This window comes from Macrotis lagotis, chromosome X (assembly GCF_037893015.1).
Source record: "Macrotis lagotis isolate mMagLag1 chromosome X, bilby.v1.9.chrom.fasta, whole genome shotgun sequence".
In the NCBI taxonomy this organism is placed as follows: Eukaryota; Metazoa; Chordata; class Mammalia; order Peramelemorphia; family Peramelidae; genus Macrotis; species Macrotis lagotis.
Genome location: NC_133666.1, coordinates 699,798,735 through 699,825,222, shown reverse-complemented (window position 1 = coordinate 699,825,222; position 26,488 = coordinate 699,798,735). Strand labels below are relative to the sequence as shown.

The 26,488-nt window shown below is 43.0% G+C and overlaps 1 protein-coding gene, 1 long non-coding RNA gene and 1 pseudogene across 5 annotated transcripts in view; 2 read left to right on the top strand and 1 right to left on the bottom strand.

The window, feature by feature from the left end:
• The window catches only part of LOC141499640 (vomeronasal type-2 receptor 26-like), an 841,716-nt pseudogene that overhangs the window by 222,436 nt on the left and 592,792 nt on the right, over positions 1–26,488 (top strand).
• LOC141497166 (glutathione S-transferase theta-1-like) lies at positions 3,314–20,767 on the bottom strand. Of its 3 annotated transcripts, none has more exons than XM_074199818.1 (5): positions 20,226–20,767; positions 17,308–17,395; positions 13,577–13,727; positions 8,082–8,258; positions 3,314–3,866 (listed from the first exon to the last, which is right to left on the bottom strand). In XM_074199818.1, exons 1-5 carry the CDS (start codon positions 20,335–20,337, stop codon positions 3,675–3,677), a joined length of 720 nt encoding a protein of 239 aa, XP_074055919.1. In that variant the 5' UTR covers positions 20,338–20,767; the 3' UTR covers positions 3,314–3,674. The 3 variants fall into 3 exon arrangements, with proteins under 3 accessions (XP_074055919.1, XP_074055920.1, XP_074055921.1); XM_074199819.1 differs by lacking the exon at positions 20,226–20,767 and adding an exon at positions 18,675–19,074; XM_074199820.1 differs by lacking the exon at positions 20,226–20,767 and adding an exon at positions 18,122–18,653.
• Positions 19,186–26,488, top strand: part of LOC141497231 (uncharacterized) — a 31,261-nt gene continuing 23,958 nt past the window's right edge. For both annotated transcript variants that reach the window (XR_012471248.1, XR_012471249.1), the window contains exon 1: positions 19,186–19,540. This is a non-coding gene — a long non-coding RNA (uncharacterized LOC141497231). The remainder of the gene's footprint in view (positions 19,541–26,488) is intronic.

Here is a 26,488-nt window from a genome sequence, read left to right as displayed (position 1 = left end):
GTTTAACCAATGAAAAAGGCTCCTCCCAAGCACATGGTTAGCCATCTACAATGAGTTACATGGTGTATGCATCATATACATTCTTTGTTTGGCAACTTGACCCTTTCTATTTTTTAGTCTTAATTACATAATCCTATGGTATTGCCATAGCAGACTACTTTCTATTTCTTATCCCCATCCCTATTCCATTCCCTTCAGGTTAATACAAGATAAGTAGGAGCAAAGGATATATATGTTAAATATAATCTAGGGTTACAGATGGGTAAAATCTGAGTGGCATCAGGGCAAGGGAATAAGAGATTGAAGAGTAAAGGCAAATGTAGAGCTGAAATGGTTAAAAATTCAAAGTTGGGAAGCAAGGAAAGTGAAACCAGAACAAGGTTGATGACCTTGGAGAATACCATGGAGGGACTATAAGACTTGATGAAGGTGAAGGATAGATTTAATAAGACTCAGTCATAGAAAACATTAATATTTTTGGTACCGTGCTAAGTGCTAGTGATTCAAATGTGAAAAAGAGAGTCCCTGCCCTCAGTTTACAGGGGAAAAACATCTCAGAAAAGAAAGATGAAAAGGGGGGGGGGGGAATGGAGAGGTGGAATGTACTTGGCCTGGAGAAGTCAAAGAAATCCAAAATGAGTAGAGTCATATGGAAGATTGTGAGAAGTCTGAAGAGATCTGCTCTGTGTCCCTCTTCTTAAATGGAGATTAAGGAGGTGATGGCTCTATCCTCCAATCAATCATGAATTGTGAGTACCAAGTCTGATTGGCTCTTACAAGATGACGAGATTTCCTATGGATGAGTTTAGGGACTATGGTGGCATTGGTGGAGGAGCCAAAGGCATTGGAAATGAATGTACCTGGAAAAGAGGAGCTAACTAGAATGAAAATGAGAAGAGGCTACATTCTAGGAGAGAAATGGCATGTGTGATATGATATGTGTTTACACATGAGTCTATTATGTACATACACACAGGTGTAGTGTCTATACATGTGTAGATGTGTATGTAAATACACACATGGACTTGTGTCTGTATATGTATATAAAACCATGTTGCAAACTTTGTGACCAAATTCATATATGGACACCTGTATGTGCATGAACATGTGTGAGTACATGTGTTTGATTGTAGTGGGCTTTGGCACTGTGGCCAAGACACTCAGAGGGGGCAGCCCATGTCTTCAGTGCCTCATGGGGGTCCATGTTTTCTGGTGATGTTAGGCTGTTTGTCCTACATTAGGCTCCATGATGAGAAGTTGTTGCTCCCTCCTTGGGTGTGTGTGTGATCTAATCTCTACCTCTTTTTCTTGGCCTCTTGACATCACACTAGAACTATCCTTCCCCTGCCTTGCTCCCTGTTTCCACCTTTTTAGGCTACATCATTTCAGGACCATTGGTAGTTGGCTTAGCCATGATCTACTAAGATATGGTGACTTAAAAAAACCTCTCTTTGATTTAGGTGGAGCCTTTAGTGATATCCAGAGGCTAGGAATGATACGCTCAGTTTATTAGATTTAAAACCTTTCTTTTGACCCTTTATTTAGACATGCTACATAGTTCTTTGTTCAAGACAAAGATCTGACTTGGTGTTAGAAATTCCCAAAGCCTTGATTGAACATGTTGATTGAGTTTTTCCTCCCCTCCCCCCCAGCACATATACCCTGGTTCTTCAGTCATTTTGCAGTCCTATGTGGGGTGGCAAAAATATTGGAGTGATTTGAAATTTACGTCTCCAGTTCATTTTACAGATGAGTAACTGAGGCAGACAGGTTAGGTGTCTGATGCTGGGTCTGAACTTATGGAGATGAGTCAAGCTCTCCATCCACTGCACCACCTAGCTGTCCTCAACACATACACAGAGGACAGCATTTAATATGAAAACCCTGCTGTGTTCCCATATTAAAAGATAGATGGAACATTACATACCTGCTATATTCCAGATATGCTATATGCTAAGTGTTGAGAATATAAATAAAACAAAACCATTGTTTATATTCTAGGGCAGCTTCACCTCCTCCTTTAACAGATTCACATTCATGGTATAGGCTTGCATCAAAACCCATCCCCAGACTGCAGCACCCCACCACCCACCCAGCTCCGACCTTGACAGCCAGTTTGGCCATGGTGCTTTAAGAGCAGAAACCTGCAAGGGTCTGCAGACCAGCAGCATTAGTACTGCAAAGGTCCGAACATCCAGCAACAGACCAAAGAACCAAAGAACAAAGGGTCAGGACACTGCACTGTGGGAAGCTGAACAGGACTCTACCAGCTGCCAGCTAGGACTAGTTCTGACCACCCAAAAATCAGTTGGGTGAATTATGAGAATTATGAGATGGTTTGAAATCCAACCTCCAAAGAACAAAATAAGAAGTGAGAAATAAGGACCATAAAGGATCTGGGTTGGGAAAGAGATTCCAGGAAAAAGAAATCTCAAAGACTTTGAACATAAACAGATAAATCAGTGGGGGAAAATGGTAACAACAGAAAGAGATATGGTCCAGATCTAGTAAATGTATTCAGGTATCTTTTAATACTGGCAATTGAAAGAAAAGGATCCTACACTTGATGAGATGAATCTGTGGAATTTAATCATACATAAAACCAGAACACTCTTCTGGAGTGCTTTAAAGAGAAATAAAATTATATGAGCAGAATTTCTATCTTGCACAGCACAAATAATGAGTAGAATAGAAAGAGATAGTGAGGAGTTGCCTTCTAGTGCCAAAGCTAATAGATTCTAAGATTCAAGTTTCTTTCCAAAATTGGAAACATTTTCTTTTCTTTGCTTTTGCTTTGATGTTGAAGGTCATTTTAGCACCAAATAATAAGACCACTGGATAGGAAGAGTCTCAAGCTCCTTCTCCATTTCTCAGATCAAAGCATTATCACTCACTCTGTCCTCCTCTCTAGTCACAGAGGAATTGCTATTTTTCACTAAAGAAAATACCTCTATCTATGCCTTTATCTTAGTACTGAGAAAGCAAAAATATTGGTGTAGATATATAGTAGTATATGATAAACTCATTCATTCATTCGAAATAAGGATAGAAAGGAAACTACTTTGAAAAAGTTATGGGGGTGGGTAACAGGAGTATCCAAGAAAGGAAAGGACCATTGCTTAGAGTAGATGAAATAGCAGCAAATGATCTCAGAAGAAAATTACAGCAGATTGATTCCAGTTTTAGTGGTTGGCAAAGAAGGCTAAGGACTCTTCTTTGGACAGCAGAGGACAGGACAGACCCCCAAAAACCTGAGTAGACAGGAAATGAGACCAACATAGGAAAAGGGATAATCAGAAAGCACTCACCTGCTCTGACTTCTAGGGACTCCAATCCCCCAATCTCCAGCATGGAAGGAGGCAAATATGAGGGCTGCATTACAGTCAAGGAGCTCTGATTCTTGATTGTGGGGGAATAGACCCTGTTATCGTGGTTTTCCACACAGGCAAGGGAACAGAGGTTGCACACCATGGACCACCAGAGCTCCTTCTAAATGCTCACACATCATCCCTTTAATGATGTTCTAGAACTTTGCCAGATGTTGGAAGATTGTCCATTCTTGATTAAGGTATTAGACAGACTGCCTGGGTTTTCCAGGGTCTCCACAGCTGCCTCAAGTGTGGCCAGCCTGTGGAGTAGCAGCCAGCTCCAGATGACAGCTTGTCCTACTCAGCTCAAAACAGCATGCTCTTCATTATATCGAATTTTCTCATTGTATCAGAGCTTAGGGAAGGAGTATTCTTGAGATTCATAATTGACTTTCGGGTCTCCTCCAACAGCTCATGGCCTAAAGTGGCCTCCACCCTACCCATCCATATTTTTATCCATGGCCAATTCTTAAAGACATTGAAGCCTACACTGATTACCTGTGGAGATACAGAGAACAGGATCAAGCATGAGGATGGGCAGCTGCCTGAGAACTTGGGGCAGGTCTGAAAGTTCTACTGCCATTTCATGACTTTGGCTGGGTCCAGGGGGCCAACATCTTCCTGAAATCACCTGCACTGCCTGTCTCTATCCATCCTACCACCTATCTCTATTGACTGGCTTATTGAACTCATCTCCCTGCCCAATGGCCCTATACCTGGAGCCAGGCAGTAGTAGCCTTCTGATAAGTCTCCCTGCACTCCAGTCCATTTCTACTTAGCCAACAAATGGACCTTCCCAGGATGCGTGCCCTCTCCCCATTGCAGGAATCCCTTGTTCCCTATTATCAAGAAGATCCAATTTAAAGTCCTTCCTCATCTGCCCCTTGCTATGTTTCCAGTCTTCTTCCACCTTCTTTCCCTCCATGTACTCTGTGAGCCAGCGATGGGGTCTCCCTACTTCCATCCTATCTATTGGCTTTCTTCCATATCTTTCCTGATGCCCTTTAACACTAATGCTAATGCTGGTCATGTCCAACTGAACCTGACTGTATCATTTGTGCCTCTGCATCAGACAGTGACTGTCGCCTGTTCTTGCCAGGTAGGCCCTATACCATACTGGGTAGGTGTTTAATGAATACTTTTTTTTTTAGGGTTTTGCAAGGCAAATGGGGTTAAGTGGCTTGCCCAAGGCCACACAGCTAGGTCATTATTAAGTGTCTGAGACCGGATTTGAACCCAGGTACTCCTGACTCCAAGGCCAGTGCTTTATCTACTATGCCACCTAGCCGCCCCACTAATGAATACTTCTTGACTTGGTTTTCTGTTTCTCACAGGGGTGTTCCTCCTCCGATCTCTATCCTGGCAATTCATGTATGGAACACTCTCTCCCTTAGAATCCCTAAGGGAAGAGGAAACCTCCAGGATTGGACCTGGAGTCTGGAAAACCCAAATTCAAATCTACTTTAGAGACTTCCTACTGGCTAAATGATTTCGCTTCTGTTTGCTTCAGTTTCCTCAACTGTAAAAATAGGGATCATAACAGGGACCTCCTAGAATTGTAGTGAGGATCAAAGGAAGGCTTGGCACAGTGCCTATGGGTGCTGTATTAATGCCTCTTTTTGCACTTCTCCTTGACTTCCTTCAAGACTCAGCTCAAAATGCATCTTTAGAAAGAGACCTTTTTCTGATTTCCCCCTGGCTACTGGAATCTTTCCCTCTTAAGCTGTCTTCCCTCTTCTCTGTCCATGTCTTGTATCTACCCAATTATGTCCATATTTTCTCTCTCCTTAGAATATGAGCTTCATGAGGGCAAGCATTAATATGGCACCTACTGTATGTCAGACTTATCTGATCCTTACCACAGCTTTGCAAGAGCCTGTGTTTGCTTTCCTTTGGGGGCCCAGCATTTGGTTCAATGCCTGACATATTAGTTGATGCTTACTGATGACTGATGCCTACCCAGGATGTAAGCCTCTTTACCTCAAAGGCCTCCCTCCCTATTAGACACTTTCCCCACTGTTCATTGAAGACCTTGAGTACTTCATCATGGACCTTCCAAGGGCAGCATGCTTGCAAAGGAGTTCCAGATGACAAAATGGGGTTAGAAATCTAGCAATTGGATATAAAGACCAAGAACATCTAATTTGGATTATTTGTCTTCAGGGTACTTTTTAAAAACACTACATCTGGGATTTTGTTCATACTCTCTAGAGATGTGGAGCAGAGACATCCTCACATTTATCTTTGCTCTTCAATGACCACCTTTTTTTCTGAATGCTTTCTTTTAGCTGGTATCAGTATTCTTTTGCAAATTCTTTAGTATCAGTCACCTTAAATCTATCCCAAGATATGTGGTACCACCCAGGGAGAAGGAGGATGGAGCAGCAGTACTGGGGCCCATATGCATTTTGAGGCTCTCATTAAGTAAGTCCTAGAAGAGTATAAACACATGCCAAGCACCCTGGGGAATACCTACAAGGAGGGAATTTTTGAATTATAAGAAGACCTCAGTTCATAATATTTAAAAGTAGGATTATATGAAAGAACCCTGAGATACCCTCTTACCTATCAGAGAGGCTAATTTGACAGAAAAAGAATATGACAAATGCTAGAAAGGGTATGAGAAAGCAAGTATACTAATGCATTGTTGGTGAAGTGGTGAACTGATCCAGTCATTCTGGAGACAATTTGAAACTATGTTCAAAGGGCAACCAAACTGTGCATAGTCTTTGACCCAGCAATATCATGTCCAGGTCTATACACAAATCAGATTTTTTTAAAAAGGATCTACATATACAAAAATATTTATAGCAGCTCTTTTCATAATGGCAAAGAATTGGAAATTGAGGGGATGTCCATCAATTAGAGAATGGCTAAACTAATTATGACACATAAAATATGATAAAATGCTTTTTTTAAGAAATGATAAGCAGAATGGTTTCAAAAAATGTGGGAAGAATTATGTGAACTGATGCAACTGAAATGAGCAGAACCAGGAAATTGTATACAGTAACAGCATTATGGAATGATCAATTGTGAATGCTTTTCTTACCCAGATTAAGATCCAAGACAATGCCATAGGACACATGATAAGTGCTATCCCTCTCCAGAGAGAGATCTGCTGACATCTGAGTGCCAACTGAATTTTTTCACTTTCTTCATGTTTATTGTTTTTGTGCATTTTTAGGGTAGCATAGGTTATGTGGAAATATGTTTTGTAAGTGATCACAGTTATAATTGATGTCATTTTGTTTACCTTCTCAATGGATAGGGAAGGAGTGAGAGGGAGGAAAATAATTTTTAAGGAATGAATGTAAAGAAAAAAGAATTAGAGGAAAAAAATTAAAGCATTAAAAAATAAGATCCTAGCTTTAGGGCTAAGAAGGCCTTCAGGGTCACCTGCTCCAATGGCATCATTCCACAGATGAGGAACATGAAGGATCTCCCGCAACATCACTTGGGTAGTAAGTGATTGAGCTAGGGCTCTTATGCAGGCATCTAGGGGACTAGAAGAAACAAGAGACCAGGGTCCACCTGCCCCCATGCAGCTCAGGCTTAGTGTGAACATTAGCAATGGAACTCTCTTCTCCTATGCACCTGTCACATTTCCAGGAATTCTACTCTTACAGAGTCATTCCTTTGGTTTCATAAACTCATTCAACACTCTCCTCACTATAATCAACATGATGTTCAAGTCATGCCATCATTCATATGAGAATTACAAAGGAAACAACACAAACGACACATAAGCTCATCATATAGAACCAGAAGAGCCAACATTTTACAGACAGAGAAACTGAGACTCGGGGAAAATGAAGACTCTTCCCCAAGGTCCCCAGCTGAAATGCCCCTCCATCTACTCTATGACCCAATGACCCTGGCCTCACATAGGCATTTTCACTGACTCTCTCCTAGGCCTGGAATTTTCTTTCTCCTCTCCTTCCCTCCTGAGTACCTTCAAAGCCTTGCTAAAATTCAACCTTCAGCAACCCCCTGAATGCTAATATCTTCCTTCTGTTGGGATTTGCTTATCCTGTTGATAGCTTGTTTGGGAATAGTTTTTTCATGCTATTCCCCCCCTTCTCTGCATACACACACACACACACACACACACACAAACTTAGACTGATGATCCCTTTGAGGGTAGGACTCATGTCTTTGCCTTTATTTTTATTCCTGGAGTTTAAGCAGGCATGTCAATATGGTTGACTTGCCTGAGGCAAGGTTGGATGAAGTCTCCCCAATTAATGACTCTTTCCATTATCTCTGCATGAGCCTCACCTTGCCTTCCCCACATTATCCTTAGTGTGAATAAATGGGTTAAGACTGTTTTCCAGAGGGCTGACTTGAAACAATGGACATTTGAATGGGAAGAGTGAAGAAGTTAGGACTAATTAAGGATCTCCTAGCTCCACCAAGCACAGATATCAGTATTTCATTCGATTCTCACAATAATCCTGGGAGGCAGGGACTTTTAGTATCTCTTATTACAACAATGGAGGGTTTTTTGGTAGTATCTCCTATTACATATGAGGAAGCTGAGGTAGATCTAGGATCAGCCATCTAGGAAGGGTTTGAAGCTGGATTGAATCCATGTCTTCCTGACTCCACAGGTAACACCTAAGAACTTTCTTTACCTCTGGCTCCCATGCCAGGCTCTTGGGGAGCTCGAGGCTCAGAGGACCTCTAGCTCTGCCCATCCCTCTCTTGTACCTGTATCAAATCCTCCAGAGCCATCAGATCAGCCAGGGAGATCTGGTCCCCTGCGAGGAAGAGCTTGTTCCTCAGAAACTTCATCTCCAACATGTCCAGGCTTTGGGTCAGTTTTGTAATGGCCTCATCAAGACACTTCTGGGGTACAGGACATTTGAAGAAGTGTGGGATCACCATCTGAATGACAAGAGGGACAGAGGCTCAGTGGGAGGGGGCATCAGCACCTCTAAAGCAAAGAAGGTAATACCTGCTCTGAAGGGGTCACCTCCCAAGGGAAAGATGGAGATAATCACTGCCTTCCATGGCTTCCAGACTTGGGGGTAAAGGCTTGAATCGTGCTTCTCCCCATGCTATGGGACACTTCTTGGAGGAAGATCCAAGCTAGAGCCATGGGGTAGCAGACCCATGACCAGCGAAGGGAAAGTCAGCCTCAGGAGTAGGGAAATGATCCATCCAAGGCCACAAAATGAACAGATCAGATCGAGATGCCAACAAGACAGGCTCTGGAACCCCCACGCCTTCCTGCTACATTTTAATGGAGCATGGGGGTCTGAGACTGTGGAGTAGCTGGGCATTCCCTGGCCAGGGCCCTGCTTGCACTTGCATCTCCTGGCTTCTCCTGGCGGACTGTGACTGGTTTTCAGATTGGGGACCACAGGCCTGCTAACACCCTCACAGAGATCCCAGAAGCACTGGTTTATTAAGTATTATTAGTGCCCAAACTGAAGTCTCTGCCCTTAGTGAACAGTCATAGCACAAAAGGGGAGACAGAGAGACAGAGCTCTAGAAGACAGGACTAGGGGCAAAGAGCTGGGGCGGGGGGGCTGAGGGGGTTCCTGTAGGAAGTGCCAGAGGAGTTCCAGGGTGTCCTTCAACCTGGCCACAGGGCAGCCCCACTGAGGCCCGAGTCTGGGCAGAGGTCCCCTGACATGGGGAAGAAATTGGATGGAGAACTGGCCCAGCATGGTAAAGACTTCCCAAGGATGGTTTGTGTGTGTGTGTGTGTGTGTGTGTGTGTGTGTGTGTGTGTGTGTGTGTGTATGGAGCTTCCTGGGCAGTGGTGTTCTGGCCCCAGTGTCTCCTAGGGTTCCTTCTTCTTCTTCACTTCTGTCATTTAATGAGCCACCAGTGGACACAGCCCTGTTGGGGCTCGCTGGCAAAGCCCTGGAGATTCAGAGGAATAACGGCCCTGTCCTCCCAGAGCTCACAGATGGAATGACTGTGGACAAACACCTAGGAGATACCTGGACTAGTGAACAGAGAGAAGACCCTCCCAGTGAGGAGGGTCTGGGAAGGCTTCTTCCAGGAAGTGTGATGGGGAGCCAGGGGGTGGAGAGGATACTCCAAATGCCAGACTACTCTCCTTCTTAGTGTCATTATTCTCTCCTTGGGTCTGCTACCCCATGGCTCTAGCTTGGATCTTCCTCCAAGAAGCATCCCATAGCATGGGGAGAAGCAAGACTCAAGCCTTTACCCCCAGGTCTGGAATGGCTGCTCATTTTTTCTCTGCACTCACAACTCCACATGGATTCTGTGTGTGATAGCTGCTGACTGATGGGTCAAGATGGGGTGGGGGTGGGGAGCTCTGGGCAGCTCAGAGCAGGGTCAGGTCAGACTGCCAGGATGAGAGAGCCAGCCTTGTGGCATCCTCTGCCTTTGCACCAAGACCAATGGTGTTGCTTGAGGGTAAGAGTTGGAACAGTTGTGGGGTTCCATCTCCAGCCCCAGAATCATCCTCTCTCCAAATCTTTGAAGCATCAAGAATTTGAAGAGGTGGCAGAGAGGAGGGAGAGCAAGGCAGCCCACACAAAGGGCCCAAGATGGAGAGGGGGACAGTGAGTCTGAAGAACAGCGGAGATCATGACATGCCCCATGGGGCACTGTGAAGGGCTTCTAGGGCACTTCCCCTCCCTGAGCACACCACGCTTGGGTCAAGCAGCACAGCACCGGTAGGAAAATTTAACAGATGAAGATGATTCCAGGAGGAGGGAATATCCTGGCTAAAGGCAGGCAGATAGGGCAGGGCGGTAGACAGGTGGCCAGTTTGGCTGGATGGTTAGCAATACCAAAGAGGGGAGAGCTCTAGGGTGGGAGAGTCCAGCCAGAGTCTGATACTAACCAGGGAATGGAAGGAACCCCTGAAGATTTTTGGGCAGAGAAAGAGTGGGACCAAATATAGAAGTATAGAAGCAAGGTCACTGTCCAGTGGAGATGAAGAATGGTCTCCAGAAAGAGTCCAGCTAGGATGAAGGCAGTCAGCATTTCATGGTCACTTCCTGGAAGGCCGTCTTGCCCATCCTTTCAAGGCTGCAAAGGGAGTCTTCCTCCTTTTTCCCATTTAGGATGTCCATTTCCAAGGGAATCTCCCACGATCTCTCACACACACACATGCTTGCCCATACCCAGAGAAGTCCTCCACATCCCCTCTAGACTTTGTCATGACCTCTCTAAGCTCTCTTCCTCCCTCTGACATGGAGTGAACTTAGTAAAGCTTGATTCTGGACATAATTCTGAATTTCAGAGTTTGAGACCCACCAGAGCCCTCAGTGGTCACTTGAGGCCCCACAGGAGTCCCCAGTGTAGCCCAAAGGAGGGGCCACTGGGTCTCTACTGAAGACTTCCAGGGAGGAGGAACCTACCTGAGGGGCCTCCTGACCTTGACCCAGAATGAATCTTTTAGTGACTGCCACCCAAGCTCATAGCGCTAGCCACCTTCTAGGGCCTTGCCCCACAAATAGCTCTTCTGGTACTGACCCACGTGTAGCCTTGTCCAACCAAGCTCTTCTCCAGGTAGACCTTTCTCCAGGAAGCCTTTCTCTTCATTCTAGTGCCTTCCCTCTGTTAATGTCTTTCTAGTTATCCTCTAAAGAGTTCATTTGCATGTGATTCCCCCCAATAGATTGTAAACTTCTTGAGGACAGGGACTGTCTTCTGCCTCTTTTTGTATCCCCAGCTTTTGCTAAACCAGCATACAATAGACACTTTATAAATGGTATCAACTGAGTGACCTCAGTTAGTGAAGACTTTGACTCACTCAAAGAATATGGCAAGAGAAGAGCAGATCAACCAAAAGCTAGACAAGTCATCTTTTTTTCCCCTTTGGCTTTTTTTTTTGGTAAGGCAATGGGGTTAAGTGACTTGCCCAAGATCACATAGCTAGGTCATTAAGTGTCTGAAGTCAAATTTGAACTCAGGTCCTCCTCAATCCAGGGCTGGTGCTCTATCCACTGCACCTCCTAGCCACCCCAGACAAGAGTCATCTTATATCAAGGAGGCTGCTCCATGAAAATTCCTGGCACCCTCGAGTTATCCACAAATGAACCCCTCATCTGCTCCCCCTCTACCCCACTTTCATTCCTGGAACAAGCTCCTTCCACCATAACCTATCTCACTTTCTTCAAAGCTCAACTCACAGCATCATTCCTTCAGGAAGCCTTCCTGACCTCTCTTTCCACCATCCCACTAGTGAAGGTTTTCTTCCTCCTCTAATTTCCCTGAGACAATGCTAACTCTCTTGACTCCCCGCAATGCTACCATATTTCCTCCTGATCAGTATACCCTGGGTGTTTACTCTAGACTCAAGTATCTCACATTTTGGGGCATCTAGGTGGTGCAGTGAATAGAGCACTGGCCCTGGAGTCAGGAGACCTGAGTTCAAATTTGACCTCAGATACTTAGTAATTGCCTAGCTGCGTGACCTTTGCCAAGTCACTTACCCCCATTGTTTGCTTTCCTTTGAGCCACTTCCATTCTTCCGTACTCATAGGCAGCACTCTCTTGATAAGGGCATGTCATTCTGGGTTCCTGGGTCAGAGTCTCCCATGCTGAAGCCAGTTTTGAAGAGAGATCTTCAGGGTGTCTTGGTGTCACTTCTTCTGACCCCCTTGTGAATTCTCCATAAAATAGGTTTTTTGGCAAATGTACGTCTGGCATTCTAACAGCATGGCCACAGATTTGTGATCTCTGTAGCAGAGTTTAGGTGCTTGGCAGTTTATTCAAGAAGGCACCTCAGGGTCTGGTATCTTCTCCTGACGGTGATCCTCTGAAACTTCCCTGCATATTTAGGTTTGTCCTTGTTGTGTTTTATTTTTTGTGGGGCAATGGGCTTCAGGGACTTGCCCACTTGATCACTTACCTTGGCAGTTACTTTCCAAGGAGCTACACTCAATATTTGGGAGATTTGGGGGCAAAGGATTAGTTTTGATTGCAAAACTGACCCCAGCTTCATGGCACTCCCCATCACTGTGGCCACTCCAGAAACACATGCATCTGGGTCCATCTTCAGTGAGTGGGTCTCCATTTGTCAGCCTTGTTTTCCTCAGGGCTGCTATTGGATACCATACCTGCTGAGTTCTCTTGCAACAAGAGCTGCTGGTCTTTCAGATCCATTGGATCTTGGATTGTCTATGATTATGTGCAGGTACCATGCACGGATGGTGAGTAGAACCTTCTTTGAAGATGTTTTTGAACACTATTTTGAATTTTGACCATAGCATGGGATCCCTGCCTACCTTGGTAATCAGGCCAGGGTTGGGTAAGCAGACAATTTTTAGGGCATGCTAGGAGGTCAGCAGGGTGATCCTTATAAGGCTGCTTAAAAGACACCCAGATGGCTGCTGAATCCATTGCTGCTTCTAGTAAGGAGATGACCCTATGACCTGGGCCACTTGTGAGCAGGGTTGTGACTAAAACTCAAGTGTATCTACACCTGCTGCTTCATCACTTACCTATTGCCACAGGACTTTGAGAAAGGAATAGTTAAATGGTAGGGGTGAGATCTTTTGATTCCTGTGGAAATTGGATTTAAGTGAGGCAGAGTTGGGCTGGCTTCATTCTCTCTCCCAGAGTCATCAAAATCTAGTGGCAAGGCAAAAGTCAAGATTGGGGAGGGCTTTAGATGCAGTGGATGACCTTTGATGTCCAACCAAGCTCTAAGGCTCCACAGCACTTGCTTCAACTGCCTTCATTGCCATTGGAATGAAGTGTTCTCATCCACCCATTCCACCAGCGGAAGACTTCACAGGCTTGGGGTAGTCACCCCGCCTAGGTTTGAGATGGGTGTGAGACCCCCAAGTTAACTCTCAACCTGCTTTAGCCCATCTGCTGAAATGGTTTAGTGGGGGTATGGCCACTGTGCCTGTTCCAGCTTTTTGGAACCACAGGTGAAAGTCAGGTGACTCAAGTGCAAGAACACCAAAGGTGAAAAGCAGCCGGGAAAAGGACTCAGCAACCCTCATACCAGAGATACTAGTCTTCTTGTAAAACCCATTCATCCCTCTTCTGCCAGGCAATCAATCAGTCAATCATTTGGTATTTCCCCAGTCCTTACTCTATGCTAAGTGTTGGGAATAACAAGAGAGAAGAGACAGTCCCTGTCCTCAGGGGATTTCCATTCTAAAGACCCCTGTCTGAATTTGTCAAGGGCTATTTGAGGAGATCAAATCAAAGCCAGAAGCAGAAGGCTGTTCCTGGGCTTGGAGTTCTGCTTCACCCACCTTCAACCACAAGACTTTGGCACAATGCTTTTTTATGTTTGCCTGTTGCCAGGCTAGGTACTCATCCACAAGTCCACACTTCTGAGCATCAGCTGGGTACCAATGGTCTGGTGCCCTGAATTTGCGGCACAGGTAAAGCAGGATGGCCACACTATGGGAAAGAGAAAGCAAGAGGGCCTGGTTCAGTGCACTTGGTCCTCCTTTTTTCCTTCAATTTTCTCCATTCCTACTTTTCCTCAGTGCCCCAGCCTGTCTCCTTGACATAAAGGCTTGAATAGCTACAGCCCACCCCCTCTGGCCCTCATTTTTCCAGATCAAAAGAGCCAAAGTGGAGCCAAGGATATCATTTCAAACCAGAAGGTCCTTAGTGTGACTGCAGCTTCCCATGTCTGATACCTCCTTCCTGACTAGGTCTCCATTCTGGGGTTTCTGACAAACCTGGAGTACCCTACTCTTCCCTCCTGGCAACTGAGGGGAAGAGCACTTGAATGGATTTCAGGAAATCTGAGCTTTCCATTTGGGGTCCCCAAATCTTGGTCTCCAAATGGGAAAAACTGGAAAGGCCCATGGTATCTAATTAGTCCAGTCCTAGCCCAGAAGGAATCCCCTCAAGTACACTTGCTGACATCCCAAGAATACATCCAATCAATGAGGATCCATCAATCTGGAGGTGGCCCCTTAACCTTGGGGACAGTGCTGAGCAGGTCCGAAGGTTTGTGCCAACAATAACCACTTCTAGAAGAAAGGCAATATCATGTCAAGGGAAGAGTCAGGAAGACTTCGATCAAATCTTAGCTTTGACACAGTTATGTGGCCATGGACCATTCATTGAACCTCCCTGTTTCCTCATCTGTAAAAATGGGATAATAACATGCGAAAGTCCTTTCCTTTTAGAGCTGTGGGGAACAAGGAAGAAAATGTATGAAAAGCACTTTTTAAACCCTAAAGAACTATAGAAATATCAATTATTAGTATTATTCTGATATTATTGATCCTGTTGAAGACTTCCTTCCCTCCCTTTTCCTTTTTCCTTCCTTTTCCCCTTCCTTTCCCCCTTTTTCCTCTCTTTTTCATTCCCCCTTTTCCCCTTTCCCCCTTTCCCCTTTCCCCTTTTTACCCCTTTCCCCTTTTTTACCCTTTTCCCTTCCCCCTTCCCTCCTTCACTCCTTTGTCCCCCTTTCCTTTTCCTTTCCTTTCCTTTTGTCCCTTTTTTCTCCCTTCTCCCTTTCTCCTTTCTCCCTTCTCCCTTTCCCCTTCTCCTCCTTCTCCCTTCTCCTTTCTCCTCCCCTCTCCTCCCCCTCCTTTCCTCTCCCATCCTCTCCCCTCCTCTACTCTTTCCTTTCTTCTAGCCTGCACCTTCCTCTTCCCATTCTCCTTCCCCTTCTCCTTCCCTTTCCCTCTTTCTCTTTATCCATTTCCCTTACCCCTCCCTTCCCTTCTCCTCCCATTTTACATGTCTCTCTTCCCTCTCTCCCATCTAATCCCCTTCCTTCCTTCCTTCCTTCCTTCCTTCCTTCCTTCCTTCCTTCCTTCCTTCCTTCCTTCCATCCATCCATCTTTCCTTGTCCTTCCTTCTCATTCCCCTCCTTCCTCCTTTCATTTATCCCTTTCTTTTCCTTCTCACTCTCCCTCTTTACTTCTCTTCATCCTTCACCTTCCTTCTCTTGTTCCTTTCCTTCTTTCTTCCTTCTGTCTTCTGTCTCCCTTCCTTCTTTCTGTCTTCCACTCTTTTCATATCTTCCTCCTTCTTCCATTTCTTACTCCATTTCTTCTTTCCTCTTTGTCTTTCCCTCCCTCCTTCCTTCCTTCCTTCCCTTTTGTCCTCTCTCTCTCTTTCCCCCTCTCTCCCTCTCTCCCTTCCTTCTTACCTTTCCTTTTCACTCCTCCCCTTTTCCTTCTTTCTCAAACATTTCTTTACTCCAACAGTCCCCACTAGGCTCCCTGCCATATGCTTCACATGGTTCTTACTGTCTGTATTTCTCATGTAGACAGAGCATATACTGCCTTCTACTTCTGGTGAACTTGCCATGTTACATTGATCATTAAGAGATCGCCCCAGAGAGGGCACACAAGACATATCTAAGAGCTAGGAGAGTCTGGGATGGAGAAGAGAAGACTTGGGGGGGGGGGTTGTGTCCATGAACTTTCTCCTATAAAGGAGTGATTCTCTTTCTGCTAGACCCAGGGGCAAGACCAAGAGGAGTAAGAGGCTTCATCTGGAGGTCAATAGCAGCTTCCTGACAATGAGTGAAATGGTTTTTCCTTGAGAGGGAGTGGGTTACCCACTGCTGAAGATTTTAAAAGAAACACAGAATGACAAACTTCCAAATGAGTGATAGGAGGGGTTTCCATGGGACCAGATGTTCTGGGACATGTGTGAGTCTTATCCCCTTTATTAGACTGGAAGCTCTTTGAAGTTAGGGACTAGATCTTATATTTCTTTAGACATAATTTTGCAACTGGGTTTAAATCTAGTCAGCATTTAGTAAGAAGTGATTCAGTTGAATTAGAGAGAGGGGACAGATTGCTTAGAGCTGGAAGAACCTTAGAGATGACCTACTCCAACTCCCTCTTGTTTATAGAGGAGGAACCTAAGGCCAGAGAGGACAAGTAGTCTGCACAAGGTCCCACTATAACCTGGTACTTTGTTCCTTCCTCCCTGCCCTGTGCCCCTCCGGGGTTCCATGATGGGAGACATCAAGCCTGAAGACCCTGACTTTTTTTTAAGACAATGGGGTTGACTTCCCCAAGGTCACACAGCCAGTTAATTATTAAGTGTCTGAGGCTGGATTTGAACTCAAGTCCTCCTGACTCCAGGGCCTGTGCTCTATCCACTGTGCCACCTAGCTGTCCCCCATCTCTGTCTTCAATAAGCTCAGGAACCCCAGGATCAGCACAATCCCATTTCCATCATGCCTCATTTCCACATTCTCTGTCTTGTATATGCATAGTTGTTCCATGTTGTCTCCCCCGTTAGACTGTGAGCTCTTTGAGAATATGACTCTGCCTTTCACAGGGCTTGAGATGGTTCCTGACATCCAGTAGATCCTTCATCAATGCCAATTTTTAATGTATCGACCAACTACAAGATCTAATGAGTATCTTGGAATCTCAGAACAGAAAGAGAACCCTCAGTTGTGTGTGGGGGTATGTGGCCACCTCTTAAGTTCAGAGAAGGTGTGATGATGTATGCTGTCACCTCCTGATAGATGATGGTCTTGGGCAGAGATTGAGGCATGACTTTCTATAGACATGAGCAAGGTGGGCAATGTTGAGGTCAACCCAATATTTGTAAGAGGGATTTTATTTTTCTTGATTTCATGGTAGTGGTGACAGAAGGGATGGGGAAAGATGGGGGGGGGGAGGAAGCTTTTCATTTGAAAAAAAAACATAATGAAGAAATCCAGAGTGACCATGAAATCTGCTTTGAAGAGTTCCAGGTAGAGCCCACCACCTTTAGCAGAGTCTCATCATATGCTGGGACAATTCTGACAGTTAAGAAGTCATTCCTGGCCCCCAGACTTAATGGACCTCTCCCCACTGCTTCTAGTGCTACTCTCCAGAGTATACAGAAAAGATTGACAAGATTTCTCCTGCCCTTTCTGAGTCCTATCTTCTCCACCCTACCATGATCATTCCTTCTGTCAGGAATTGGAGTCTGGCAGCCAGGCCAGTCCAATGGCAGCAGCATATCTGCCTCCAAGCTCAGGCCTCCCTGATGCTATAGTTACCTCTCTCCTAAGATGAAGTCTCCATCCTTCATGACTGGCACCTTCATTAGTGGGTTCATCTGGATAAAGTCTTCACTGTGGTGTTCAGCTTAGAAAGAAGAGGCAACATGAGGTCCTGAATGGGAGGCAAACTGCCAGCAAAGTCCTGCCTTTCCTACAGACCTTGCCTTCCCCCAGATAGGGGAGAAGTGAGAGGCAGGCAAACCTTTAGGGAAAGGCCTTTCCTGATGGGAAGAGTGCCAGACTAGAAGGCCAAAGAATTGGGTGTAAATCCCAGGGTTTGCAGTGCATAGGGGTATCTGTGGTCAAGTTACTTCCTGTCTCTGACCCTGAATTTACTCATCTTCAGATTGGGGAGCAAAGATCTAGACAACCCACCCTGAAGCCTTGGTCTGAGCAAAGTTCCTTTACATCTGGAGCAATATGTGTTTGGCTTAGAGTTCCTATCCTGGCTCTGACCTTTCCTGGTTAGATGACCTTGGTCAAAGTCACGGATCCTCCCTGAGCCTCAGTTTTCTCATGTGTAAAATGGGACTAATCAGACTCACAATGCTTATCTCTAAGGGCAATCATTTATTCATTCACTTGTTCTACAGGTGATCATTACTTCCCCTGGGAATGTGAAGACCAAATGGAAGGAGTCCCAACTTTCAAGGAACTGACATTTTATTAAGAGGATCATGTGTTCACAGATTTAAAAAAACACACACATCAATATTGGAGGGCACAAGGTGGGCATCTGGAGAGGTCCTTTATAGGGGGCAGCTTGTGAACTGAGCCTTGAATTTGGCAGAGGAGAGGAAGGATTGCATACCAGGCCTAGGAGGAAGCTTGTGGAGGTGGGAGATGGAAGGTTGCTTATGTAAGATATGCCCATTTCACCTACCCTACATGGAGTTGCCTAAATGTTGCATGGGTGGCAACAGAACCTTCCTGGCAGCTGCATAGTCCAAACTGGCTGGATCTTTTAAGAACTGCCATCTGGGGCCACATACTCTTTTTCCAGTTGCATCCAGAGGGAGTGAGGATTCATCTAGAACTGGGTACCAGAAAGGGCCTGGGCAAGGGGAAGGGCTACTTTCCCCTCCTCCATTCTCCTCTGCCTTATGACCCAGAGCATCAGGTCATGGGCCATGTTTTGGTTTGTCCTTTTTGGTTCTAGGTAGAGACATCTAGATTTTGGTTCTAGGTAAACAGACCCGGGAACATGAGTCAGGGTGACCTTGGAGACAGGCTCCCAGTACAAATGGTACATCAGTCAGTCCCAGGAACTTGGAGCTTGGGACAGTGGTCTCTAGGAACTAAGCTAAACTGTAGACCTAAGTCCCTCTCCAGAGACTGAAGGCAGAAGACAATCGTGCCCCTACCCCAGACATTGAAGATGCTCATGTAGTTCTTTTTGCTCTATCTTTGATAATATTACTTTGGAAAAGCTAATCAATTGTTACTGGTGAAATAAAGGTTTAGAATAGAAGGCCCTGGCCATTGGAATTCAAATTTCTCCAATTTCAAGTGGGAGCTGGAACCAATGACAATCTAATATTCCCTTCTCAATCCCCTTAAGGTTATTGAAAACCTTGAGGGAGAGGTGAAATGTAATCCAACTAACTATCAAATAGAGGGGGCTGGAGTCAAGCATTAATGAGTTATTATTAATTATTGTATTTCAGAAGATTTTCCTTCCCTCTCTCTCTGTCAAGGATGACCTATAAGACAAGAAATCCCCATGAGGCACATAACCCAAAGACTGGGATTTCAGTTTGGCATCTGCTGTGAGGCCTGGCTGACTCTCCTGAATCCTCTGTGGCTCACACATCTATAGTTACCATTGTTCCATCTTTGATTCTGTGAGGTCATTAGGGAGAGGCTGATGGAAAAGGAGAGCTCAGATGAGGAAGATGAGGAAGACCCCAGAGAGGAGTTGGGGATGAACAGCAGACTGAGAACCTCTCTCATCCTTTGAGATGTCCAGGGGTTCTTCCACTTCTTCCCTCTGGTTATTTACTTCGTATTTACATTAGTCAATGAATTAATTCTGTGGATTTACACTAATCAATCAATGAACAAATATTTATAGAGCACTGCAACAGCAAAAACCAAAACAAAACCCTCAAGGAGTTCACACAAAACTGACACATGGGAGGTTTAATATTTATTGAATTACAAGGAACTACTCTCCAGCTCCATCTGTTTCCTTGGTTGTTCCAATCTTGGAAACCCAGAGGGGATAGTGGTAAGTTTTGCCCAGAGACTGTAGGGGAAGAAGGGAGGGAGAAGAGGAAACATCTCCCTTCTGGGGAAGGGAGGTGTTTCCCTTGGGGGACTGGGGACTGAAGACCAAGTCCTGTGGGGCTTAGGGGAAAAAGAAGGAATTGACAGCATGGTGCTGCACCCCACTTCCTCCTTCATTCCTCCCTTTATTAAAGATGTAGAGAACAAGGACCTAGGTCTAAATCAAAGCTCTTGTGTGACTTGGAAGGCAATTTTCCCAACTTCTTCCAATCTGTTTCCTTTTCAGTAAAATGAAGTCATTGGGTTAGCCAATGAGGGACTGAGGGCCCTTCACACCAGAAGTCTATGATTCCTCACTATATTCTAAGCAATCTGGAAAGCTTAGGCTGGGTTCATTTTGCCAGTTTAGTGAGTTCTAGTCTGGTCCATTCCCCAGCTGGACCCTATTGGATCCCTCCTACTGCCCGTCCTCTTCATTGATGAATTCTAGGTTGGTCCCCTGCACTGATAGGTTCTAGAGTGCATGACCCCTTCCTCTGGGAAGCTCCCTGCTGCTACTCCTTCTAGACCAGCCTTTCTCCATGAACGGGTGCTAGGGTCCAACCCCCAGCGCCCTCCCACCCACCGCACCCTACTGGGCCGGCTGGTTCTAGACCAGGTGCCGTCTGTCCTCGCCGGGCTCTGACCTTTCATCAGATCCACAGTTTCCATCTGAAAGGAGATGCTGCTGAGACGGGCGAAGATGTAGAGGGAGCGGCAGGATGGGGAGAGCAGGTTCAGGTGGAAGATCAGGTCCATGGCGGGAGTTGGGCGAGCCCAGGGATGGAGTTCTCAGCCTTCTCCTCGGCCCCTCAGCCCGCGGAGGACCACCTGCCTCCCGGAGCCGGCATCCCACTGGGGGGCTGATGAGCCCCTCCCCTCCCCTCCGGTCCCTGCCGTCCAGTCTGCTCTCCCCGCCCAGAAATAGCATCCCTAAAGCTCCTAATTGGGAAGAACCTTGGACAAAACCAGTTCAGTTAGAGCTTAAGTTCCTCCTATGGGACGGGTCAATGCCAAAAGGGAAAACAAAGCCTGGCCTCAAAGAGCTGACTTTGGGGAGCAATCTGAGCAGTGGGATGGACAAAGCAGACCGGAGCCTGGGGAGGGAGGAAGAGGAGTGGGTGTGCCTGTTCCCCCCCCCCCAATAATCATTGAGATTTACAAGTCCTGTTAGTGGGAGTTTGGGGAAAAGACCAGAAATACAGAAGGGCTATATTCACTGATTGGGGGGGGGAGGTTGGGAAAGCCCCCCACAAACACGACTTTTTGCCTGATCTAATCCATTACCACTGTTCACTTTCTATTTTTATGTGTATAGAACATGCAAGAGCATTGGTTTTGTTCATTTTTACCCCTAGCCCACCACCAGCATGTAAGAAATCTAACACATTTTGGGGGTGAGGGAGGTCCCCACCAATTTTCTTTCTATGGTGTCATCAGATGGATTGGGCAAGAAGTGATATTCTCCTCCTCACAAATAGATGAGGAAACTTGTGACTAGTCCAAGGTCATAAAGATGTGTGAAAAGGGAGAGAACTTGAGTCGCCTCCAGAGTCATCCCAGTCACTTCACCCTGTCCTCTTCTGGCATTGCTTTCCTTAATTTAGCCATACCTATTCGAAAATGGGGTGTCCAGAACTGAAGGTAACACTGGACTAGCCACACAGCTAGGTAATTATTAAGTGTCTGAGACCGGATTTGAACCTAGGTACTCCTGACTCCAAGGCCAGTGCTTTATCCACTATGCCACCTAGCCGCCCCCTACATTACTGCTTTTTAATATAGTTTAAGATCTGGTACTGCTCTACCTTCTTCTATTACATTTTTTTTCATTATTTCCTTTGATTTTATTGATTTTTTTGTTTATTATTTTTTAAATCAGTAAAAAATTTGGGGTGATTTAATTGGGATGACATTACTTTAGGTAAAATTGTCAATTTTATTATATTGACCCTGCCTACCTATGAATAATTAATATTTCTCCAATGATTTTAATTTGATTTTATTTAAAAGTTTTATTATAATTTTCTCCACATATTTCTTGGGTTCAAACTTCTAGTATTTTAATGCTGTCTAAAGCTATTTTAAATGAGGTATCTCTTACTCTCCTTGCAGGATTTTGTTGGTGATATATAGGAATATGGATGGTTTATGTGGATTTACTTTATATCTTGCCTCTTTGCTAAAATTATTGTTTCAATTAATTTTTTAGTTGAGTCTTTGGAATTTTCAAATTATATCATCATATCATCCACAAAAAGAGATAGTTTTATCATCTCATACCCTATTCTGATTTCTTCGATTGTTTTTCTTCTCTAGTTGCTATTGTTAGAATTTCCAAAATAATATTGAATAGTATTGGTGACAGTGGACATCCTTGTTTTATACCTGATCTTACTGGGAAGGCTTCTAGCTTTAACCATTACTAATAATGTTTGCTGTGACAATCAACTCTGATAGACTTGTTCACTTCAGTAGTACCTTAATCAAATGCAATTCTAAAAAGACTTGTGATGGAAAATAACACGTATATACAGAGAAGGAACTATGGAGTTGAAATGCAGAGCAAAGGTAACTATCTTCAATTTTTAAAAGTTGTCTTAGGTAATGATGTTGTTTTTCTCTCTCTAATGTTTTTCCCTCCATTTGGAATTCTTCTTTCATAACATGATTGATATGAATTTATGTTTATCATGATTATACATATAGAACCTATATTAGATTACTTTTTACAAGAGGAGAAGGGACAGAAACTCAAAATCTTGCCCCCAAAACCCCAACTGTTGAAAGCTATCATTTCATGTAGTTGCAAAAACAAATAATACATTTAAATAAAAAAAGAAATAATATTTTAGATAAATTTTTGAAAATCAAGCTAAGGAAAAAAATCCGCTTATATCTGTACTTTCAAGTGTTTTTTTTTAATAAAAATAAGTGCTGTGCTTTATTAAGTTTTTTTAATCTATTGATATAATTATATGATTTTAACTTTCATTATTGATGTAATCAATCATAGTTTTCCTTATGATAAACCATCCTTTCATTCCTGGTATAAATCCTACTGGATCATAATGTATAATCTATATTGATGAAAAAATAACAGATAAATTATTGATCAATTTAATTTAAAAAAGAGAGAAGAAAGCCAAATCACTAGTATTAAAAATGAAAAGGATAAATATACCACCAAGGAAGATGAAATTAAAGCAATTATAATAAATTATTTTGCCCACTTATATGCCAATAAATTTCCTTGATTAGCAGAACAAATAGAATCTCTAACTAGATTTATTTTAGAACAAGAAATTGAACATGCCAAAAATGAGCTTTCTAAGATAAAAGCAGCAGGACCAGGTGAATTTACAAGTGAATTCTATCAAACACTTAAAGATCAACTAATTCGAACATTAAATAAATTATTTGGAATTTGTAAGCAAAGAAGGGATCCTACCAAATTTTTTTATGAAACAAAAAATGGTACTGATACCTAAATCATAAAGAATAAAAACAGAGAAAGAAAATTATAAACCAATTTATATAGCTACAAATGAATATAGCAACAAAAAATCCTGAATAAATATGAAAAAATAATAATATATTACAAAGATTAGACAATATGATCAATTTTATTTTTTAGAATCATCCCCATCATAAGCAATTCAATCCCAAGCCTGTATTGTATACTTTTTCTAACTACTAATAATATTAAGTCACAAATATCATTTTCCTACATTACAGCAAATAGTATAACCTTATTAAATCCCTTATAATTAGTTTTTCATGTTTATCTTGTTATGTTTCTCCTGACTTTTCTTTTGAAATTCAAATTTTATGTATGGGATATTTCCTCAAGAATGTTTAAAATATAAAAATATACATTATACATATACATATACATAAAAAATAAAATATAAAAAATACATTAAAAATGTATTTGATGAAAAAAATAACAGATAAATTAATGATCCTAACCCTAACATTAAAAATGTATTTTTCCCATGCAAGATCACACTCAGCCATGTTGGGTAGGTTATTCCTGGTCACAAGCCCAGGTCCCTTGTTCTTTGGAACCATATTCTATGCCTTCCAGTCTTTTGGTGTAGAAGTTGCTAAATCTTGTGTTGTTCTGACTGCAGAATATTTGAACTGCTTCTAATTGTTTTTAATAATTTCTCCTTAACCTGGGAGCTTTGAAACTTGGCTCTGATCTTCCCATGAGCTTTGATTTTCTATCTCTTTCAGGTAGTGATTGACAGATCTTCCTGATTTCTATTTTACTCTTTAGTTCTAAAACTTTGGGAAATTTTCCTTAATAATTTCTTAGAGAATAGTGAAGACTCTTTTTGTCTCTTATCATGACTTTCAGGTAGTCCAACATCTCATATTATCTCTCTTCAAGTTCTTTTCCAAGTCAATTTTTTTTTCCCATTGACTCATTTCATGTTCTTTTCTAGAATATGACTTCCCTCTCTCCCCAGGCTTTCCTGGCTTCCTTCAAATTTCAGCAAAAATATCTTTTGCCAGAAGTCTTTTGTATCATCCTCAATGCCAGAGCCTTCCTTATTTCCTAACTTGTCTGTTCATTGTGGTTTAACTCTTGTCTCTCCCATTAGCTCCCGGAGGGCAGGAAATGCTTGTATTTTGTTTTGTTTTGTTTTTATCTTTCTTCATATCTTCTGTGCCCGGTGTACAGAAGACAAGTAATAAATGCTGCTTTACTTGATTTTGAAATGAATAAAATCTCTGAGAGACAACCTTTTTGATTAATCAATAATCAATTTATTAGGCCAACTGGCAATCAATAAAGTGATGGCCAGTTGTTTTTCTTGGTAACTAAAGGTGCTAAGGGAGATACTGAAACATCATAAATTCCTTCTGAAAGGTAATTCCTGGATAAGTGAGAAAATCATCCTTGACTGGTGGACATTTAATGAGGTGATGAGCCAAAAGTCTTCATTTCCTTCTGTTGTAAATGTATCCTGACCATGAACCATCTCCTTCAAGCCTTTGTGGATGGTTGTCTTCTTCATGAGCTGGTTCACCCTAAACTCTCTAGGAGAGATCAAGGACAGGGGGTTCCTTCTGGGTAAGGATTAGCTCAGATTGAATTCTATTACTCCAAAAAAAAAAATTAGTTCTCCTAGCTGGATGGAGTCCTGCCCAAAATTGACAAGCATGTTCCTTGAGAGTTAGGGGCAGCCTCATCAATCAGACATGACCTTCAGAGACTTAACAGGAGTTGGGCTTTTATACAAAATGGAAGAAAAAGTGAATCAGATTTAATTAGTAATGACTATAATAGTATAATATTAATTTTTTTTATTAAAGATATTATTTGAGTTTTACAATTTCCCCCCAATCTTACTTCCCTTCCCCCCCCCCCACCATGGAAAGCAATCTGTCAGTCTTTACTTTGTTTTCATGTTGTACCTTGATCCAGATTGGGTGTGATGAGAGAGAAATCATATCCTTAAAGAAGAGAAGAGAAGTCTAAGAGGTAACAAGATCAGACAATGTTTTTTTTTTCTAAATTAAAGGGAATATTCCTTGAACTTTGTTCAAACTCCACATGTCCTTATCTGGATACAGATGGCACTCTTCTTTGCATACAGCCCAAAATTGTTCCCAATTGCAGCACTGATGGAATGAGCGAGCCCTTCAAAGTTGAACACCACTCCCATGTTGCTGTTAGGGTATACAGTGTTTTTCTGGTTCTGCTCATCTCACTCAGCATCAGTCCATGCAAATCCCTCCAGGCTTACTTGAAGTCCCATCCCTCCTGGTTTCTAATAGAACAATAGTGTTCCATGACATACATATACCACAGTTTGCTAAGCCATTCCCCAATTGAAGGGCATTTACTTGATTTCCAATTCTTTTCCACCACAAACAGGACTGCTATAAATATTTTTGTACAAGTAATATTTTTACCCTTTTTCATCATCTCTTCAGGGTATAGACCCAGTAGTGGTATTGCTGGGTCAAAGGGTATGTACATTTTTGTTGCCCTTTGGGCGTAGTTCCAAATAGCTCTCCAGAAGGGTTGGATGAGTTCACAGCTTCACCAACATTGTAATAGTGTCCCAGATTTCCCACAAACCTTCCAACAATGATCATTATCCTTCCTGGTCATATTGGCTAATCTGAGAGGTGTGAGATGGTACCTCAGAGAAGCTTTAATTTGCATTTCTCTAATAATTAATGATTTAGAGCATTTTTTCATATGGCTATGCATTGCTTTGATCTCATCATCTGTAAATTGCCTTTGCATATCCTTTGACCATTTTTCAATTGGGGAATGCCTTTTTGTTTTAAAAATATGACTCAGTTCTCTGTATATTTTAGAAATGAGTCCTTTCTCAGAATCATTAGTTGTAAAGATTGTTTCCCAATTTACTACATTTCTTTTGATCTTGGTTACATTGGTTTTATCTGTGCAAAAGCTTTTTAATTTAATGTAATTGAAATCATCTAATTGGTTTTTGGTGATGTTCTCCAACTCTTCCTTAGTCATAAACCCCTCCCCTTTCCATAGATCTGACAGGTAACCTAGTCCTTGATCTTCTAATTTGCTTATAGTATTTTTTTATGTCTAAATCCTGTATCCATTTTGATCTTATCTTCGTAAAGGGTGTGAGGTGTTGGTCTAATCTTTTTTCTTCCATACTAACTTCCAATTATCCCAGCAGTTTTTATCAAAGAGGGAGATTTTATCCCAATGACTGGATTCTTTGGGTTTATCAAACAGCAGATTACTATAATCATCTTCTGCTTTTACACCTAGTCTATTCCACTGGTCCACCACTCTATTTCTTAGCCAATACCAAACAATTTTGATGACTGATACTTTATAATATAATTTTAGATCAGGTAGGGCTAAGCCACCTTCTTTTGCACTTTTTTCATTAAG

What these genes read in the sequence shown, in the direction of transcription:
- LOC141497166 (XM_074199818.1), bottom strand. Translation starts at nt 20,337, where the DNA reads ATGGACCTGATCTTCCACCTGAACCTGCTCTCCCCATCCTGCCGCTCC. An exon ending in GACTTCATCTTAGGAGAGAG is followed by an intron (nt 13,728 to 17,307) that starts GTAACTATAGCA and finishes TCTTTCCCATAG; the next exon opens with TGTGGCCATCCTGCTTTACC. An exon ending in CCAAAGTCTTGTGGTTGAAG is followed by an intron (nt 8,259 to 13,576) that starts GTGGGTGAAGCA and finishes CTTGTCATTCAG; the next exon opens with ATGGTGATCCCACACTTCTT.